The sequence below is a fragment of the Drosophila bipectinata genome, chromosome 4, assembly GCF_030179905.1.
Source record: "Drosophila bipectinata strain 14024-0381.07 chromosome 4, DbipHiC1v2, whole genome shotgun sequence".
In the NCBI taxonomy this organism is placed as follows: domain Eukaryota; kingdom Metazoa; phylum Arthropoda; class Insecta; order Diptera; family Drosophilidae; genus Drosophila; species Drosophila bipectinata.
In genome coordinates this window covers 10,264,471-10,284,886 of record NC_091740.1, presented here as the reverse complement: position 1 = coordinate 10,284,886, position 20,416 = coordinate 10,264,471, and the positions used below count along the sequence as shown (strand labels likewise).

The window sequence follows — 20,416 nt, the reverse complement described above, 5'->3', positions numbered from 1 at the left end:
ACCCCAAAAGTTAAATTTTTTAATCCTCAAAAAACTGCTTTGACACTTTGTATACGTGGATGGCGGCGTTATCCTGTTGAAAAATTAACTTTTTCTCAAAATAAGTTTCGCCAAACGGTATCAAAACGTCGTCCATTAGTCTTATGACCATCTGAGAATTCATTCGTGTTAATAAAAAACATATAGAGGATCTTCCGGCGAATCCAAATGCGGCCCATACCATCAGTGACCCACCTCCGATATTGCGAGTATAGCAGGACTTGCGTTCACGGCGGATATCTCTCTAGGACATAATTTTTCCATCAGGGCCATTCAAGTTGAAAGGAAAAATGGTGGTCATAAGACTAATGGACGACGTTTTGATACCGTTTGGCGAAACTTATTTTGAGAAAAAGTTAATTTTTCAACAGGATAACGCCGCCATCCACGTATCCAAAGTGTCAAAGCAGTTTTTTGAGGATTAAAAAATTTAACTTTTGGGGTGGCCAGCTTGTAGTCCCGACCTAAACCCGATTTAGAATGTGTGGGGTATACTCTCAAATATAGTATACAGCAATGGACGACAGTTTGAAAATTTGGCACAGCTCAAGAAGGATTTTGTTGAAGAATAGGCCAAAATCGAAGAAAAACATTGCATGATTTGGCTAATTTAATGTCTAAACGCTTGGCTGAAGTAATTTCAAAGCACGGAGGCAATACCCACTATTAGGTAAGAATATACATTTTTTTTTCTACAATTATAAATTTTTTAAAAATTATTTTCTTTACAGTGTCCCAATAATTATTTCTAAGGGAGCTAACATAACAATACCAATTTTCGTGGAAAGGATCAGTAAAATAAAAAAGTTTTATCTGTTTTCAATGCATTTATTCTCTATACTTACAAATAAAAAAAAAACAAAAAAAAAATGAAAAATCATTTACAATTTTATTTAAAAAAAATAAAGTGTCCCAATATTTATTTCGACCAGGTAGAAGAATACGAGATCAGGAGAACAAATTTATAAAGGTAATGAAAAGGCGCGTGTAAGCATGGCGCAGTTACGTGAATCACAATCGAAAGATGCACGAGATGAACATAATCAACAAAGACCACTTTTCAAAGAAGAGAAGCGCACAGATTAATAGTCAGAAGAAGAATTAACTAACAACGGCAACAAGTTTATCGAGGATTCACATCTGGGCAATTTCTTCGACTAGCATTCCAGTAAGAGCCTGATGTTGAAAATTCTGCTTATTCCAAAGTGATTATTGTGAACATTCAAAGTGAAAGTTCCAAAGTGAACATTCCTTATTTCGCTTCTTCCTGCCGAGTTACGATTAAAAAAAATGGCAACGCATTGGCCATTGCATCTTCTGGCGTTGCAGCAACCTTATTTGATGGAGGCATAACAGCTCATTCAGCACTTAAGCTGTCATTGAACATTCAATATAATCCAGATGCAGTGTGTAACATAAAAACAATCGTCTATGGGCATAGTGCCCATATTTTGGATGAATGCACTATAGGACGTAAAAATTCGCTTGGGGAATTGGATTGGTCATTTAGGGATATAAGGAACAATGATAAACTATTTTACGGCCCTTTGTTACTCCTTTCAGGTGTTCACGGTTAACGTACGCTGTTGAATTCAATGCTTGCTTAAAATCATCGCAACTGTGGCGTAATGTTGAAAAAGAACTGACCAAGAATATGCGCGATCAAATGCTTCAGGATCCATCCTTTCTCTAAACAACTGTTAGATATTGGCGAGGGGAATTTTGTTGTACGTGAAAATACTGGATGTACTTGAAATACTGAAAAACATTTATTAACCAAAATAAATGAAGAAAAAACAGCTAGCCCTTATAGAAAACAAAAAAGGCCAAAACAACGTTTGCCGGGGTCGCTAGTTATTTATATTTATATGTTCTATTATATATGTATATATATATTTTTTTTTAAATCTTCTTTTATTTACAATATGTCTTTAGCAACAATAAGTACATTTTATGAGTAATATTAAGTTAACAGAAATAGCAGTTTTCCAATGAATCCAGCTTTTATATATAACATCTTTTCAGTTGGTTGTATTTACATATCTATCGGGGAGATCGAGTATGTGATATATTTTCAGCTTTCTTGTTGTTAAACTATTGTCTTCTAGATTTAAGGCTAAATTATTTTCGTGTTTATGGAGTCTATCGATGTATTTCATACTAATTTTATTAGTTTCTTTTTTTATTGTTGGGATATTAAGATCTTTGTGCATATTTGCATTAGATACTTAATAAGGAGCATTGACAATTTGTCGCAAAGTTTTTGATTGGTAACGCTGAAGTATCTCAATTTGTGAATTGCTAGCAGATCCCCAGAGATGTAGAAAATAGGTCCAGACAGGCTTCAGTATAGATTTGTAGAGTCGAATTTTGTTTTCCAAGGTGATTTCTGCTTTCCGACTTATCAACCAGGACATTTTAAGTGTTATAAGTCTCAGTTGCTGAAATTTGGTCTAATGTGGTTTTTCCATGTTAGTCTGCAAGCCCACATATTTGACACATGTATTTTGTGGAATTGGTGAGCCGTTAAGTGTTGGACATTTGGACAGTTTTTATTAAGGAGAACCTTAATAAAAAAGGTATTTGGACGGATTTTATGGAGTTAATTTTTTTTTCTATCGAAGAAACCAGTTATCAATTAGGCTTAGCTCACTCTGCAGGAATTCGGAAGCTTCAAAACGGCTGTACTATCCGCATATGTTGCAACAGTGCAGTTCTTTGTGACTGGCATGTCGGCCGTCTCAATACGCTTCCTTGTGGTACGCCTGCGTTAATGAGAATTGGTGTTCAAGTATCGCTTTTCTGCTGCACGTAAAAACATCGTTCAGTCAGATATGGTTAAATAATTACCATAAAACCTAAACTTTTATTAACAAGTTATACGGAGCAGGTAGATATATCTTTATTTTATATAATAAACCATTGTGCCAAACTCTATCAAACGCTTGTTGAACATCAACAAATGAAGCAGAGCAGTATTTTTTGTTTTAAAATGCCGAAACTATGTAATTAATGATCTTGTGACATTGCTCAGGGGTCCTGCGGCCTCTCCTGAATCCGAATTGGTATTCAGGAATGATGGAATGTTCGTCCAAAATTAGGAACATTCTCTTCAAGAGTATTTTTTCAAACACTTTCGAGAATTTTGGACGATGTCAATTCCGTTTCTATTTTGTTAGGCTTTAGGATCATAATGATCTCTGCACATTCCCATTGACTTGGAAAGTGGTCTAGTCTGAGAATTGCGTTAAATAAAAGACTGAGAAACCGAATGCATTATGATAGTAAACAATTTAAGGTGATACCGTCTATACCCGCTAAGAAAACCCACAATCATTGCATTAAATATTAAAACGATACGCCCACTCCCGCCCAAAAAAAATAAATCTCGTTGTAGCGCAAATTCATTAATATTTTTCGGAAATTTTTTAGTTCCAAACTATCTACACCCACTACACGGATCTGCCCATACGAGTTCAAGTTCCAAATCGGCTAGTTCTATCATTTATAGTCTTCGAGATCCACGCATTTAAAAATTTAATAACTTTTGTATAAGAGTTGGTATATAAAAGCCGGTCTGTTTGGATTTAAATTACCTATATAAACAGTTCGGTTTCGTGTTATACTCATGTACTTTACGAGTAACGGGTATATAAAGGGGTTTCGTAAAAAATGTTTTTTAAATTTATTCCGCATCGTAATGTCTCTTAGAATGTGTGTTTAAAAAAAAAATAAAGGAAAGTTCTTTTTAAGGGTGTATTCTAGTGTAGAAATACGCTAGAAACATTGTCAAATACTACAGTAAATAAAATTTCCCATATATACTGTAAAAGCTGAGCCGCCATGCCCCTTGGGCCCAAGCCTAATTCGGTTTTTTACACAGAGAGTACACGAATTTTATTTTCGTGGGCGACAGTACACGACAGATTAATTTTCGGTTGACAAATGAGCTTAAGTTGCTCTCCCCATTCAGCGTATGGACTGCAAACAAGGGGTTAAATAAAAATTTAATTGAATGAAAATGAAAAACATTTTCCCTAAAAATATATAACAATAATATAAATATTCGCTTATTCCGAACGGTCTGGACACTTATTTCAAATAAGTTTATCAAGTTTTTAAATTATTTATTTAAATTTATATAAATTATTTAAAAATAGTATTGATTTTGACCATACATTTTCTTTATTTTATTTTAAATAAATCCGAAGTCTTTTTATATTAATGTCCACTGCACTGATGAATAAAGTTTAGAATCGTTTTTGTTTAAATTTGTGAAGGTATTAACCACGGTGGCATGCTACCGCTATAATTTCTGTAAAATTCTTTAATTCAATTTGGTTTTTGCAATTTATTTTATAACAAACATATATTTAAAATGGTTTAATTCTAATCTTTTAAGGTTTTTATCAAAGTCAATAGTCAATAGACCTATATTTATGTATATATAATATTATACTGAACGTATTCATTCCTGTTAAAATGTACCAAATATTACCTTAGTTGCATTACCTTTAATTTCTATGAGTATTAATTCACGAAATATCTTTAAGTCTTTTGTTTTATCTAATATAATTTTAATAACGAAAGATTTTTGACCTTATTTAGGCATTTGCTTGGTTCAGCGACTTGCTAGTTGAACACGCGGAAATTTTTTGGTCCCTTTTCGCTGTTGATATGGATCGAGTTTTATCTGATCAGGCTCCTGATACGTGGGACTCATTTCCATTATTTCAAATTTTAAATGATTATCTAAGGGCTGATGGTAAGTTTTTTTAATATTGAATATTTTTAATATAGGAAATAAATAGGGACTCCTTTGGAGAAAGATGAATCATAGATGAAACAGTTAGAAGAAGCTAAGGCAAATGTTAAGTTATCGAGCGTTTTCCGTAACTGCAAAATAATGTTCCAAAATTCCTGTCCAAGTATAAGTCCGGTATTTTTTTATTTATGTTTATGTTATATCTATGCTAATGTAAGCTATTAGTTGCAAATGATCCAAAATAAGAAGAGACGAGAGCAAAGAATGCGAGGACGGCTCAACGCTTTACAGCAGAGGTCTGCATAGCCCTATTCCAGGGGCATTCCCTATTCCCAAAGCTATAAAATCGTTTAAAAATTACGCGTTTAGAGATTTTGAACCGCAATAAAGTTTCGAAAAACATCAGGCAGTATTCCTTCCGCCCGCCCATCTGGTCCCCTCGATTGCCTTGGCTGCAATCCTCCTTACCAGGAATATTGCAAATTGGAAATTGGAAAATTTGTTTTTGGATAAAGGGGGTGAGGGACGAAGGAAAGGAGGGACATCCATCGAAGTTACGATGGGGGTTACACCGCAATTGAACAATTGACAGCGAGGAAGACTAGGGTGGCTGAGTTGGTGAAGTTTTCCGGAAGGTTGGAGTACTGGCCCTTGTTCATGGCAACGTATGAACAGACGACGGAGCTATGCGGATTTACGGATGCCGAGAATCTGATGCGGCTTCGGCATGCGTTGCAATGTCCAGCCAAGAACGCAGTTAATAGTCAAATGCTGCATGCGGAATGTGTCCCGCAGATAATCGCCACGCTGATAATGCTTTGGGCGACTCGAAATTATTATTGGCTTGTGGGTGACAAGGATTAAATAATTTCCCCAAGTGACGGAGAATACGCTTGAAATGCTGGTTGACTTCTCGGTGGAGGTGCAAAATGTTTGCGCTACGATGAAAGCGCTCACGCAGGAGCTAGTGAGGAAGCTGCCATCGACGGTGCTTACGTTTTGGGGAATTGCCAAAGCCTCTCTAACAGTGTGTACTTTGGCAGAGCTTAGTTCGTGGCTACCGCAGATGGCAGTAGGAGCGAGCCATGTGATAGTTCCAAGCTCGTCGTCAAGAACGGAGAGAAGGGCACGGTACATACAAAACTTTGCGCCCTGCCCTGAGGAACTCTGCAGAATTTTTCTAGCATTCTTGGAAATGACGACCCGCGATCGCTGACGGAATGATGAATGAATGATACTCGACGGTGTGGCTTGAACTGGAGATGTTTCCAGCGGCACAAGGTGGAAAGATGCGGCGTCCCCAATCCTTGCCGCCTAGATGGCCGCCTAGAACGCCATCACCCCCTGTTGCATCGCGGCAACACGGATGACGTCCAAGACAGGTTCCATGCACAGCTGCAAGAGTGTGTGCAAATGCTATTCAGGGTATTGCCAATGACTTTGGTAGGCAAGTCAAAACGTATGCCTTCATCGACGACGGGTCATCTTTAACCTTGATCGATGCCCCATTGTCATTGCTAGTGGACTGCCGACATGCACTGATATGAGGAGACCTCGGTCAGACTAGACTTAAGGATCTCCGTCATTGGCCAAACGATGCTGTATGATCTTCGGGACGTTCACTCGGTCAAGTCTCACCAAGGCAGGCACAACAGAAGAACCGATCGCTGAGATGTGGGCGGGCGGCAGCCCTGGACCGGAGAAGAATAGCATAAACCTATCCAATGATGACCAGTTGGCTACACAGCAGCTGGAGAAGAATACGAGGCGTATCAATGGCCGATTTGAAATAGGTCTGCTTTGGAGGTATAAAGTAGACAAGGCGCGAACCAAAAAGAGGTTCTGTGATCGTGACATCATACAATTTTTTTGTTATAAATTTTTGGCAAAATCAAAATATAGGGCTTTTTATAAAATAATTTATATTTTTTGGAATGCTTTTAATTTCAATTTTTTTAAATTTATTATATTATTTGGTCAGTTGTAGTTATTGATGGAGGAAAGTGTGGCTTGTGTTAAAATCAAAATTGATGAGCGATAAAAAAAACTCAGGATCGGCCGACTACATCCTTTAGCTGTCATATAAATGAAGGATTGGAAATTACCAAACTTTCGCGTTTTTTAAGTAGAAGCTTGGTCCTTTTTTTAAATATTTTATTTTAATAAATTTGTTTAAAATTGAAGTTTAACTATTATACTAATCGGCCAACTACATTTGATATTTACCGATATTCCGATTTTAACTGCTACCCTATTGTTTTGTCTTATGTGAGCAGCGGAAATTGTATATTTTCATCACGTTATAAATTTTTTGACTCTGTCTATCTATTTTCATAAATTATATAAACGATATATTTAGTTATAACCTCAGCGGATTCGGTCGTCTTGCCCATCTCTTAGCCTTGCAATGTTATCGATATCGCGGTATGCATTGTACCCTCTTGAGCTTTGTGTATGTGGGCTCGTCCTTGTCACTCCCGACTTTGTTGTACCTGCGAATGAATCTCCGTCTCTATTTCGTTTCCCTAAACTGGGAAACTTTCCGGCTAACGAATTGGTAAGTCTTGGCAATTCAAAAGGAATAGCTCAAACTCAAAAGGAAATTAGCTTTCTTTTCTTTTTATACCCGGTACTCGTAGAGTACAAGAATTTTCTCTCCAATCGTCGTTTAATTAAGGTGGAAAAGCTGCAAAAGTGGTGATCTTACCTTTGGAAGTCCGCTTTTGAAGCAGTACGTTTCTTGGAAGTTTCCGAAAAGAATCATGATGCGTTGTATTTGTTGGAAAAACTATTGAATAACCGTCGCTTAATATTTCAGGCTCATGTAAACGAGATGCTGGGCCTTAGTCTGTTAAAAGGGGATCAAAAGCAGCTTTTCGATGATAAATTTAATGCCCATATGAGAACTTTGAAGAATTTGGGTACGTCAAATCAGATCGCCAGCTGCATCATTCTCCAGGTGCTTCTTCAAAGGTTGGACCCAGCTTCCCAGGCTAAGTGGGAGGAGAGTCAAAATTTCTCAAGTTTAGACGCCATCCCTACTTGGGAGTCAATGGCCGGAGCAGCGATGCAGGACGCTGAAGGCTGCGGACGTGGCCATGGCCGCATACGCCACGGGCGGCTCAAATAACAGTAGATTATCTTTTATTGTTACTAATTCGCCTCCCTCTGCCTGACCTATAGCCTCTTCGCCGTCGACTGCTAATGCACAAGTTGCTCAAGGTCGTCGGTCGTCAAGATCGGTGATATCGCTTTTCCTGAATACTCTACTCTGGTTAACGCTGCCATCGCTTCCAATATCATGGACCTCCAGCCTAGTTTCAGTTTGGATGTCTCCTATTAGAATTCCGGGCAATCTTTCTTTAGATGATCCAGAGCTTTTCCGTCCCCAGCACTTTAATCTTCTTTTCGGAGCCAGCCATTTCATAAACTGCTCAGAGTGTTGGGAAAATCCAGCTCTCAGCTGGCCTGCCGGAACTGCAGAAAACCCGACTTGAATGGGTTTTGTATGGGGCGGTTAACATATCTAGAGAAAGTTCCTCGTTTCCACTGCCCACAAGGATGTCCGAAGAGCACAACCATGCTGGATGATCGGTAAGATTGTCTGCTCCGTCGTTTTTGGTAATCGAAGACTTCTGCGAGCTTATTTCAAAGCGGACGATAGAGGAATTACATTGCGGTGCGCATTTCGTGCAACATGTTGCAACATTGGAGATATTTGCAAAATATATCGTTGCGTCAGGGTTTTTCTTGAGGACAGCTATCTGTATTGCATTCTTTGGCAGGATTCCACCCAGGATGAGTTGCAGGTTTTTAAGCTGGATACTGTCAGCTATGGAACGAAGATTCCACCCAGGATGAGTTGCAGGTTTTTAAGCTGGATAATGTCAGCTATGGAACGAAGCCTGCCTCATTTTTATCAGTTCGGACCTTGGATCAGTTGGCAGAGGATGAGCAATTAATGTTCTGAAAAGGTGACAAACTTCTGCCTCGCGACTTTTATGTGGATGATCTACTTTCCGGAGTGGACTCTATAGATAAAGCTATTAGCAAATTGTTAAGTTAAGGAAGTGGTGGAAGCATAGTTAAGAAAGTGGTGCTCAAACTATGCTGACGTATAAGGTGGCTGAGGAAGAACGGGAGTCTTTCTTTAGGTTCAATGATGGCAGCAATTTCAAAAACACTCTGGGTCAAGCTTGGGATCTGAGTCACTGCAACTGAGTCAAGCTCAAAGCCCACTAGGCGTATCGTTCTGTCTTCATTCGCCCAGCTGTATGACCCATTAGGCTTTGTCCCATAGGCTGTTATTACAAAGGCAAAGATCTTTCTCCAGAAGCTATGCCGTGAGGAGTTGTACTGGGATTAAAGTCTCCTTAAGTCATCGCGAAGCTAAAGCTCTCGATAATGGAGAGGGCGGCCCGACTTAGACATTGCGGAGCTAAAACTCTTTAAAGAAAGGCCCGTTGAGTCGAAGGACGCCAAAGTTGGAATCGGGGCTCCGACGAACAAAATAAGCATTCCTTCCTTTTTTTTATTCTTGTTTTGGGGTCACAGACCATGTATTTTGTATTATAATTTTTATACCCGGTACTCGTGGAGTATATTGTATATTTGTGAATATATGTAACATAGAGAAGGAATTATCTCCGACACAATAAAGTATATATTTTTTTTATCAGCATCAACAGCCAAGTCAATATAGTCGTGTCCGTCTGTCCGTATGAACGCGTGGGTCTCAGAAACTATCAGAACCACAAAGTTCATGTTTGTTTTAAATTTTTGCCAACCTCCTTAAGCCCCAACAAAATTTGAATTTCTGTAGCGCCAGTATTTGTTCAGTTTATTTATATCTTAAAAATAATTTTAAGCAAAAGCAGCTGAATTTTAGAGGTCATATAGACAAATGTATATATACCAATTCCAGTACAAAGGTGTGAAAATTTGTTTTTGGGAATGATTGGTTTTTGGTAAACTTTTTAATGTCGAACTATTGATGAAAATCCATAAAACTAGGGTAAATTTTACCACTTATTCTGACCAATATTAATGTCTTAGAAACGAAGCAAGATATTTCAATTCGTTTTGTTTAATGTATTATAAAGCCATAGTCTTCTTTTGGAAAAGTAGGCGTATTATTTTTATACCCTAAGGGTATTACCCTTTTTTGTAATTTATCATATAGCTGTCATATAACTGATTGATAGGAAATGGTAGAACTTTGGGGTTTTTAGAGTAAGAGAGTTTAAATTTTACAAAAAAGATATTTTGGCAAAATAATACGAAATGCCACATTTTATAAGGATCTGCCGACTAAATCCTATAGCTGCCATATAACTGAACAATCGGAAATGTCACAACTTTCGTATTTTTAAAGATGTAAACTTGGAACTTTGTACAGATTCTAGAGAGCTATTTTTGGCATAATAATACGACAATATAATCGGCTTAAAACTGATTGATCGGGAATGCTATTACTTTGGTGTTTTAATAGTTAGAATGTTCAGATTTTGTAAGATTGCTATTTTTGGCAAAATAATACAACATGCCAAATTTTGTATGGATCGGCTGACTATATCTTATAGCTGCCATATTACTGAAAGATCGGAAATGGTATTTGGTAAGAACACTTTGTTGTTTTTGAAGATAGAAGTTTGGGACTTTTTTTTAGATTTTGTTTAGTAATGAATTATTATATTATGATATTCTCATACGGATCGGCCAACTATATCCGATTTTTGCGATATATATCCGGTTTTAACTTCATGGGTATATCAACATCGGCTCCGTCCAAAGTTAGCTTTCCTTTCCTTTCTCTCTTACTCTAAAAGCACCAAAGTTATACCATTATACCGTTATACACTGCGTGCAAAGGAAAGAAGGGTGTGTGCAAAGTTTCAAGACGATAGCTTTAAAATTGAGAGACTAGTTCGCGTAGAAACAGACAGACGGACATGCTCATATCAACTCCGGAGGTAATCCTGATCAAGAATATATATACTTTATAGGGTCGGAGATGTCTCCTTCATTGCGTTGCACATTTTTGGACAAAATTATAATACCCTCTTGAAGGTTATAATAAACTAATCTCTACCTTGTATTTAGACATTTTTATCGAAATCTTACAAAGTAAAATATTACAATTTTATAAAAATTAATCAAAAAAGCTTGATTATTGTCAACCCAAATGGGTAAAAAAAAATAATTTGCAGTTAGGTTTGGATGGTGAGCTTTAACACCATCGTGAAAGGGGAAGCATAATTTGTTTACTCTGTTGAGTTACGTCTTCAAAAAAACTTAGTTCATTTTAAGGGGACCCCCCCCATTCTCGGTTTTAAAAAATCGATATTTTTTTTTTAATTTAATTCGAACTTGTAACTATTCAAGAATGTTCCCTGAAAATTTCAAGTAAAAATTTCAAAAACTCTTGAAGATATAGCCGATTTATGGTGGAAGCCTCAGGCGACGGCGAGAGCCGTCTCAAAACTTTAAACGCGTTTTTCTCGAAACAGTGTTTTTACGACTGGCGCATGAGGTTACTCAAAAACTATTAATCCAATCGGTTCCAAATTTTAACAAGTTATTCTATACATATATAGCTCTCGTATGAACTAGGATAAATCAAATCGGTGAAGATCTTCTTTACTTTTCAACTCGATTTATGGCTGAAAATAATGGAAATTTTCAAAAAAAAATTTCAAAGGTCCGCCATTTTGTTAATTTTTGAGCGAAGGTAATAATCCTAGTTCATACGAGAGCCAAACATGTACTCTTTCTAATCCCGTTGGAATTTTTGGATTCCGATGTTCCAGTGAGCGGAAATCACATGCGCCGCCGAAAAGAAGGGCTTTTCTTTGATCACAAAAAACAACAACAAAAACAAAACAAAAAAAATTCTGTGAAATGATTTTCTTCTTTTTTGTGTCTTAATATATGTAAGCACAGTTACAACCCTAAAAAATAATTTATGTTCATTTGCCAGCCCATTGAAAATCGTCAAAATTTAAAATCGAGAATGGGGGGGGTCCCCTTAAAGCCATTAAAAATCGATATGGTATTAAAAAAGGTCAAAAAGAAAATCCATAAAATGTCACAATTTTAAATTTTTTAGCGTTTTACACTTTTAAACACAATTAAAATGCAAGGGTATAAAAACATTAACTGTCATTTACCTGCCAGTTGTTTCATTTAATTTTATCTTGCCAAGCATCCGCCCGAAAATCTGGCCGGCAATAATTTATTTGACCCCAGAAATACCCGTGATGTCACTGGGTTTCCCCGCCTTTTGGTTACCGCTGTTATCTCTCTCCGTCCTCTTGTGATCGCTTTTAATGTCTCTATCGCATCGCCCTGCCGTCATGACGTCTCGTTCTCTCGCAGTGTATTTCGATCGCTCCGCATCAAGCGTTGAGCCGCTTTACCTCGTCAAACGGTCTTCAACTCCTTAGACTATCATTTCCATATATGGCCCAAATCATTTTTTATTAAATGCCATATGGGAAAAAGGGGATTCTGAGAATTATTTGCAACTAAAAAGTTTAAAAGAAAAACTTGTCTGTTTTGGAAATTTTATAGATCTTACGACTTTGTTCGTTCTTTAAAACTAAATACAATAGAAAAAATACAGTAACGTTCAAATGTAAGGGTATATATGAAGATTATCATAGGGTAGAAAGTTGGAATAACAATAAGGTAAAGTTAGGAACAAATAATTGTTATAAATTACCATAATTTGAATTTTTTATTTTAGATAATTTGCGTAATGGACGTTTTCATCAACACCTTCGGGATACTTTTGCACCTTTGGTTGTACGGTATGTCGATCTCATGGAATCTTCAATAGCTCAATCGATTCATAAAGGATTTGAAAAAGAACGCTGGGAGAGCAAAGGGTAAATACATATATATATATTTTTATACAAATTTATTTTTAAGCCTTAAAAAAATGAGCTCATTGTTAAACGATGTTTTAATGATTGGATAAGAATTTCCAAAATTATATAAAACAAAAAAAAAAGGTTGCATAGGAAAAAATTTGTTAGAAAGGCAATTGGTATTGTCGATAAACATATACTAAATTTTTTTTTATTAAAAGCGCTCATTCTCTTTTATCAAAATGATTTATTTTCTGCATTTACGCAGTCATTGTGTTACAAATATGTTTTTTTCCATAAAAATTTAGGATTAACGCTGCTCTGAATCCAGCAGCATTAAACAATGCTGCACAAGCCCTTAACACAGCGGCTCTCAACCCATCAACGCTACTCAGCAGCAAGAAAGATCAAGTCAATTTTTATGTTCCGAGATTACCAAGGCAATCAGTTTCGACAGTGGCCAACGATGATATGAGGTTTTTAAAATTATATGTACAATAAGATTTATCGAATGTCGTTGCATTTGGTTTTGCCTTTTATGTTCCGCCAATTCCATGCATAGCCAAAAAATCTGCAATTTGCATTCTTCTGCATTTGCATCTCACAACTTACCAATTTTCGCCAAAGCATATATAATATAGCCGAATTATAAATTACTAGAAAATTAATAATTTTAAAATAAAGGACATTTCACACAATCTATTTAGATTAGATTCTAATTTTATTCATTCGTTAGTTATTTTTACAAAATATACTTGCAGGCTCTTGTTTTGACTTTCACGACGTGAAACACTGATTCACCGGGAATGCAACCAAGTTTTACACCTTTTATAATTTCGAAAAAACTTCTAACAGAATTGTTACATTCATACACCTTTGATTCCCCCTTTCAACCTATGTTACCGCCTAACTTGACTCTCATATACAGCATTTTACTTAAATTCAAAAAAGACATCACATTTCTTTATCGTTAGGGTTTTATTACCCCAACAATTTTACCAACCTGTAAAATTGAACACACAAGAGCAAAACAAAAATCGAATTACCAGGCTACTTTTTCAAGACTCAAAATTAAGGTGTTTTCGGGAAAATGTTTTTTAAAATAAATACAAGCTTAATGGGCAGAAGAATGATGCCCTTTAAATGTCAATATTTTAATGCGTAATCAACTTTTTTTTATATTTCAAGTAAAAGTTCGATTAAGGTAGAAAAAGTCGTTACTTTTCAATTCACTTAGACGAGAGCAGCTACTATATTTTGTAAAGTTAAGGGAAATATGAAGGTGAGAAATAAAGAACTTTAATTTTACGATTTGTCAAAAAAAAGGCTTTCACTTCCAAAGTAAACGAAGCCTACCTAAAAAATTCAGAATTTGTTTCCACTTTTTTATTTTTCTATAATATGCCCGACCAATAATTCTGTATTCTGTTAGGTTATGAAGATTTCTATTAAACAAGGAAGGAAAGCTTACTTCGGGCGGAGCCAAAGTTGATATACCCTTGCTGTTAAAACCAAATATATATCGGAAAAATTCGGATATAGTTGGCCGATCATTAGAAGAATATTATAATACAACCAATTCATTACAATATAAAATCTAAACAAGAAAGGAAAGCTAACTTCGGGCGAAGTCGATGTTTATATACCCTTGCAGTTAAAACCGGATATATATCGTAAACATCGGATATAGTTGGCCGATCCTTATGGGAATATGAATATATAATCCAATTTATTACAATACAAAATCTAAAAAAAGTCTCAAACTTCTATCTTCAAAAATACCAAAGTTGGTATATCTACCAAAAACCATTTCCGATCGTTCAGTTATATGGCAGCTATAAGGTATAGTCGGCCGATCGTTATGAAATTTGGCATGTCGTATTATTTTGCCTATTATTATGATTAAAATTATTTATTATAATTATTATATTATTATAAATATTTTTTTTTAATTATTATTATTTGCGTATTATTATAAAAATAGCGCTCATATAAAATTTGAGCTCTCTAAATCTAAAAACACCAAAGTTATACCATTTCGGATCAATCATTTATATGGCAGCTATAGGATATAGTCGGCCGATCCCGGTTCCGACTTATATACTGCGTGCAAAGGAAATAAGGGTGTGTGCAAAGTTTCAAGTCGATAGCTTTAAAACTGAGAGATTAATTCGCGTAGAAACAGAAAGACGGACGGACAGACAGACGGACAGACAGACGGACAGACGGACATGCTCATATCAACTCAGGAGGTGATCCTGATCAAGAATATATATACTTTATAGGGTCAGAGATGTCTCTTTCACTGCGTTGCACACTTTTGACCAAAATTATAATCCCCTCTGCAAGGGTATAAAAAAAGTCCCAAACTTCTATCTTGAAAAAAAAAACCAAAGTTGGAATTTTTAACAAATAACAAAACCCATTTCCGATCGTTCAGTTATATAGTTTTATAGTTATCGATCGTTTTATAGTTAGCAGCTAACGGATCCTAATGAATTTGGTGGGTACTATTATTTTTGTATTATTTTGCCAAAAATCATGCAAAATCTGAACTCTCTAACTCTAAAAACACCAATTTGTACCATTTCCGATCAATCAGTTATAAGTCGGTCGATAGTTTCAGACTGTTTCAGAAAGTTTTAGAAAGTTTTAGATGGACAGACGGACATGTTTATATCAACCCAGGAGGTGATCCTGATCAAAAAAATATATAATACCTTCTGTAAGGGTATAAAAGGAAAGGAAAGCTAACTTTGGGCGGAGCCGAAGTTTATATGCAGTTAAGATTAGATCAGAGGTCGGCACGGCCCTATCTCGGGGCATAGGAAATTTCTCTGCCCGAGCTCTGCCACACACACACAGTATACATGTGTGAAACGTCATGCTCACAGCCTACTTTCTGCTATTCGTTACTAACACTAATGCGGTAAAATCATATCAATGTATTGGGGTGCCGACCACTTTATTAGATATATATCGCAAACAGGGCCGTTGCTAGCATGGGGCAGGTGGGGCGGTGCCCCAGGGCCCCCGAAGGGAAGGGGCCCCGCCGGGGCAAAAGACTTCCGTATAGGGGGCCCCAAATTTACTTGTTGCCCCAGGGCCTCCGAGGCTCTAGCTACGGCCCTGATCGCAAATATCGCAAATATATTGATAGTCGATCCTTACAAAACTGGTTTAATCGGATAATTGGACAAAAATAGAATCTGTAGGAACGTCCAATCTCAACTGTTTAGATCTAAAAACTGCAATAGACAGACAATATGACCTGTCTATACGATTACGATACAATCTCTTATAACGATCGCTTAGTTATAAAGAAGCTATAGAATACAGTCGGATGATCCCGGTCCATTCTTACATACTTACGAGCCCAAAGAAGAAATGGATGTGTGCGTTCGAAGTCGATAGATTTAAAACTGAGGGACTAGTTTGCGTAGAAACACACAAACAGACAGACAAATGTATATGCTTATATCGACTCAGGAAGGGAACCCGATATATAGTGATCCAAGAATATATTTGCTTTAGAATATATAAAATGTATTTTGGAATTTTTTTATACGGTCTCTTAAAATATGCATGCGGTCTTTTTAAATATGAAATCCCAAGTATTTTACATGTATTTTGGCATCTCGCTCGTAGAACTTACATAAATCTTCAATACCTTATCAAGCGTCATGTAATATTATCTGTTATAATAATATAATATAATTATATAATACAATTAATAATGTACTATAATTATAATAATTATAATATTATTATCTATCGACAGCCAAATAGCAGCAATAGCTGACCCAGCTACATGCATATTAAGTAACCACACTTATATATAACGCAATATATAAACGGAATTTTTTCGCAAAAAAACAAAAACTAAGAGCCTGAAACTGGTTTTCTATGTGACCCTTTAGTGAGTGCGACAATAGATCGATGTAGTTTATTATTTCTTTCCGTGGGTAGGATGTCTTCAGTACTTAAAAATTCAGAAAAGGTCCGCAAAATCTTTCTTATTAAATATTTGTATTATAGAATCTATTTTCAATAAAAATTTTGTTTTAATTTATGTTATTTTTTCCTTCGATTTTAAAGTATTATTTAAAATTTAATTATTACTTTAAGGTTTCATAATTTGGGATAAGGATAATTCAAGCTTTCAGATTCAATATCTTGTAAGGGTAGTGACATTATTATACTTTTTTACCCATCCCATCCACTTCCCTGCGTTGTCACCTTACTTTGGGGAGTATTATTTTCCCGGGTTTTACTTTGAAGTGCACTCTTTTTATTTGCGTCTTTTCTCTTCAGATCTTGAAATGCAAAAGAACATTTATATCCGGCGCATCTTAAAATGACAGTGAAAGAGGTTGCCCTACTTCATTTGAGAGGCGATCGAAGTGCCAAAAAGTTCAAAGTTCGCGCTTAACAGCTCTTACTTGGATAACAGTGGAGCTGCTATCGAATTATTTTATCGACTTAATATTGGTTGAAATAACTTAAATTTATTTTCAAAATTTTGTTTTGTCCGACGTTAAGTCGTACCCTTACAAGAGAAAAGTCTAAAAGACTTTAAAGACGGATGAGCGGCGTCGGGTTTATCAGCAGTGTCTATTTAGTTTTGTTTCTCCCAGTCTCGCATGCGCTTTGCTGGTATTAGAGCGTATGCACTTTTGGGAGCTTTCATAAAACTGCTGCAAACTAGCCCCTCTTGTGTTTGCCTGGTCTTCCCAGCCTTGCTTCTTGCTCACGTTACAATATTCAACTGCATAGCTTGGAGCTTGTCTTTTTAATATACGCTTACTTGATTTGATTTGGGCCGCTGCAGAGTTTAGGCTGAATTTGAACCTCTAATAAATATTAAAAATTTAGCTACAACGTTTTTATTTGTTCGGCCGCTATTAAAAACTATTATTTGCATAACCTTTTGGCGACGTGAGTGCATTCCCGTTTGTGATTGGTTTAAAAGTGACACGGGAACTTGTTGTTTTTCTTGTCATAACCTTGCACATAAATTACATAATGGATCTACTGGATCTGATGCTTCAGGGAAGAGATGCTGCCGAGTTAGGCAGAGGTAACCTGTCAAGAACTGAAGATCCTGCATCAGAAGGTCAAGGCTGCGACACGGACCGAAGACTTAACCATTATGACCCTTAACTCAATGGAGAAGCGTCTGAATGACTATGAGCTAAACCATAGCGAAATTGGAAGTGGTTTGTATAGGAAATTCCTTTAGCTGGCCACGGACCTGCACGTCCACATTCAGGTGGAAGTTGCCAAGCGCACCATGAGAGTTGCTGCCCACCCCACTCTTTTGGATGGTACCAGTGGTGCTGGTATTTCACTCGCACTCCATACAGTATTTCACAGCACTCCATACAAGCCTGCTCCCTTCTTGCCCCCGTTGCCGATGCCAATATTTACCGGAGACTGATCCGAGCGGTGACTGATCTGATTTTTGCACCCTGTTTAGGACGAAGATTGATAGACATTCTCACTTGACCAAGAAGGAAATACTCAGGTGGCTCATTTCATGTCTGCGGGAGTCAGCCTTGGATACTATAAGAGAGTTGAAGATTACAGACGCTAGCTATGCGGTCATATGCGGGCCCTCATGAGTTCCCGGACGGCGGACGAAATTCAAGGATGCCTCCTTATCCAGATCATCTTTTAAAAGCTGGACCTTCCAACAAAGTCAAGTGGGCTCTCTCAAGGTTCCTCGCCTTGCCAGTTGAGGATACGATGAAGTCCGGCGTCTTGCCTTCTGCTTCGTTTGCTTATCCTGCAGCTGCCCAACATATTCTCGCCGACTTCACGCCCTTTTGCGTCCTTGCGAGCAGTTACACAGCGCTTCATCCGGCTTGGATCCAGCCTATGAGGCTCGGTTTCCGACCTCTCAGACTCCGCCAGCTAACGCGTTTGTGACCCAGGATCAGCATGCTGAAGAATTTTTTTTTCCAACGCCCAACGTTCTCGTCTGTGGCCAATCAGAAGCCTTTCTTCCCTGCCGTGCGCTACGTGACTCCGGCTTACGAGTTCAACTCATCACATCACGGCTGGGCAGCCGCCTTAAGATTCATCGGTCGAAATGCTCTGCAGCGGTGACTGGCCTTAGAGACGCTGAATTCACTACGGATCGGTTAATGTTTGCCTGAAATCTCGCCTATCAAAGTCTTCGGTATACATTGAGGCAGTTGTAGCGTCTCACATCGCAGAGCGTCAACCTGGCCTGAACATATATGTCTCCAACTGAAAGGGTCCTGCCAACTGAGGTGGTTCTGGCAGATTCGAACTTCCACAAAGCGCAGCGTTTGGATTAGCTGATTGGAGCCATCCTGTTTTTTGATCTGCTCTCAATTGGGTAAATCCAACTAGTAGACGCTCTACCTCTTGTGCACAAGACGCGTTTTTATTGCAGAAGCTATGCAGGGAAACTTTGTCTTGGGATGAAATCCTTCCCCAATCGCCTTTCTCCGAGTGGCTGCAATTATTTTTTTGTTTTAGTCAAGCTCAGGAAACTTCATTTCCTCTATTAGTCATTCTTTGCCAAGGAAAGCTGGATATCCACGGATTCTATGACGGCAGCTTGCATGCGTATGAGCTTGTGTTTATGTCTTTTCAGGGTCCGACAATCGACTGTTATGCTGAAAGAGTCGAGTGGCACGCATAATAACTTCGACTATACCGAAATTGGAGCTATCTGGAGCTGAGTTACTAGCAAGGCTGAAGTTGCTGAACTTGGGACCTATAACGGAGATTATTATTGATGGTGAGAGTCCTTGGTTGCACTATCCTGGATTCAAAGCGAACCTGCTCACCAAGGAAATAAAATGGAGTTATGTCGCTACTGTATTCAACCCAGCCGATCTACTGTGCAATAGGACTCTTCCTACTGAGCTAATGGGTTCCCAGCTTTGGTCCCATGGGCCTCCATTTCTTCGTGCCTTCAAGGATGATTAGCCTCTCACTATTGTGGCCGAAAAGGGAATCATTGCACTTCGCGCCAGAATCTTATTAGCTTCGGCTTATTGGCTAGTTTGAAAACTCATTTCCCGCCTTACAGAGAGTGTTCGTCTACGATTACAAATTCTGCCACCACATCCGACATGAAGGAATTTCTGTCCAGGATCTCCAGGGAGGAACTCATTTGCTGTTGCGCGTCGTCCAGCGTACTTAGCTTAAGGAAGAGATAAGCTTGTAAAAATTACGCAAATCGGTTTCACCCTCAACCCTGCTTGCCTCGGATGCTTGGTTTGCTTCGTGTTGATGGACGACTGCGGAACTCTGCGTTGGATTATGATGGACGCCATCCGATTATTGTTCCAAGAGGCCATCCCGTCACTTCGGCCATAATGACTCACTTTCATGAGAAAAAACTATACTCTGGACCTCGGGCGCTAATTGGGAAGATCCGTTCCCAATACTGGCCTATTGGGGGAAGAAAAACGGTTTCAGGGATGTCAAAAAAAGTGCGTACGCTGTTTTCGATTTTTCAGAATTTGATTTAACAGATGTGGCTTGTTGGGGACCGTTTTTCTATAAGGCAGAGTCTTGGTATAAGCGCCCCATCAAATGTTACGTGAGAGTATTCATCTGCTTCAGTCCATTTGGAGCTAGTCAAGGACCTTTCCATAGCTTCGTTCCTGGGCGCGCTCAAACTGTTTATTTGTAACGACGATCGTCGATCGTCGATCCTTGATTCGTTAATTGACATAGGTATCTATTTCAGAAAATC

At 37.7% G+C, this 20,416-nt stretch overlaps 1 protein-coding gene across 9 annotated transcripts in view; it reads left to right on the top strand.

The window, feature by feature from the left end:
* Positions 1 to 20,416, top strand: part of Cadps (calcium-dependent secretion activator 1) — a 404,419-nt gene that overhangs the window by 301,466 nt on the left and 82,537 nt on the right. For 7 of the 9 annotated variants that reach the window (XM_070282298.1, XM_070282296.1, XM_043213400.2 and 4 more), the window contains 3 exons: positions 4,648 to 4,804; positions 12,552 to 12,693; positions 12,984 to 13,151. In XM_070282298.1, coding sequence (XP_070138399.1) covers positions 4,648 to 4,804; positions 12,552 to 12,693; positions 12,984 to 13,151 — 467 coding nt within the window. The remainder of the gene's footprint in view (positions 1 to 4,647; positions 4,805 to 12,551; positions 12,694 to 12,983; positions 13,152 to 20,416) is intronic. The other 2 variants (XM_043213405.2, XM_043213402.2) reach the window with 1 other exon arrangement.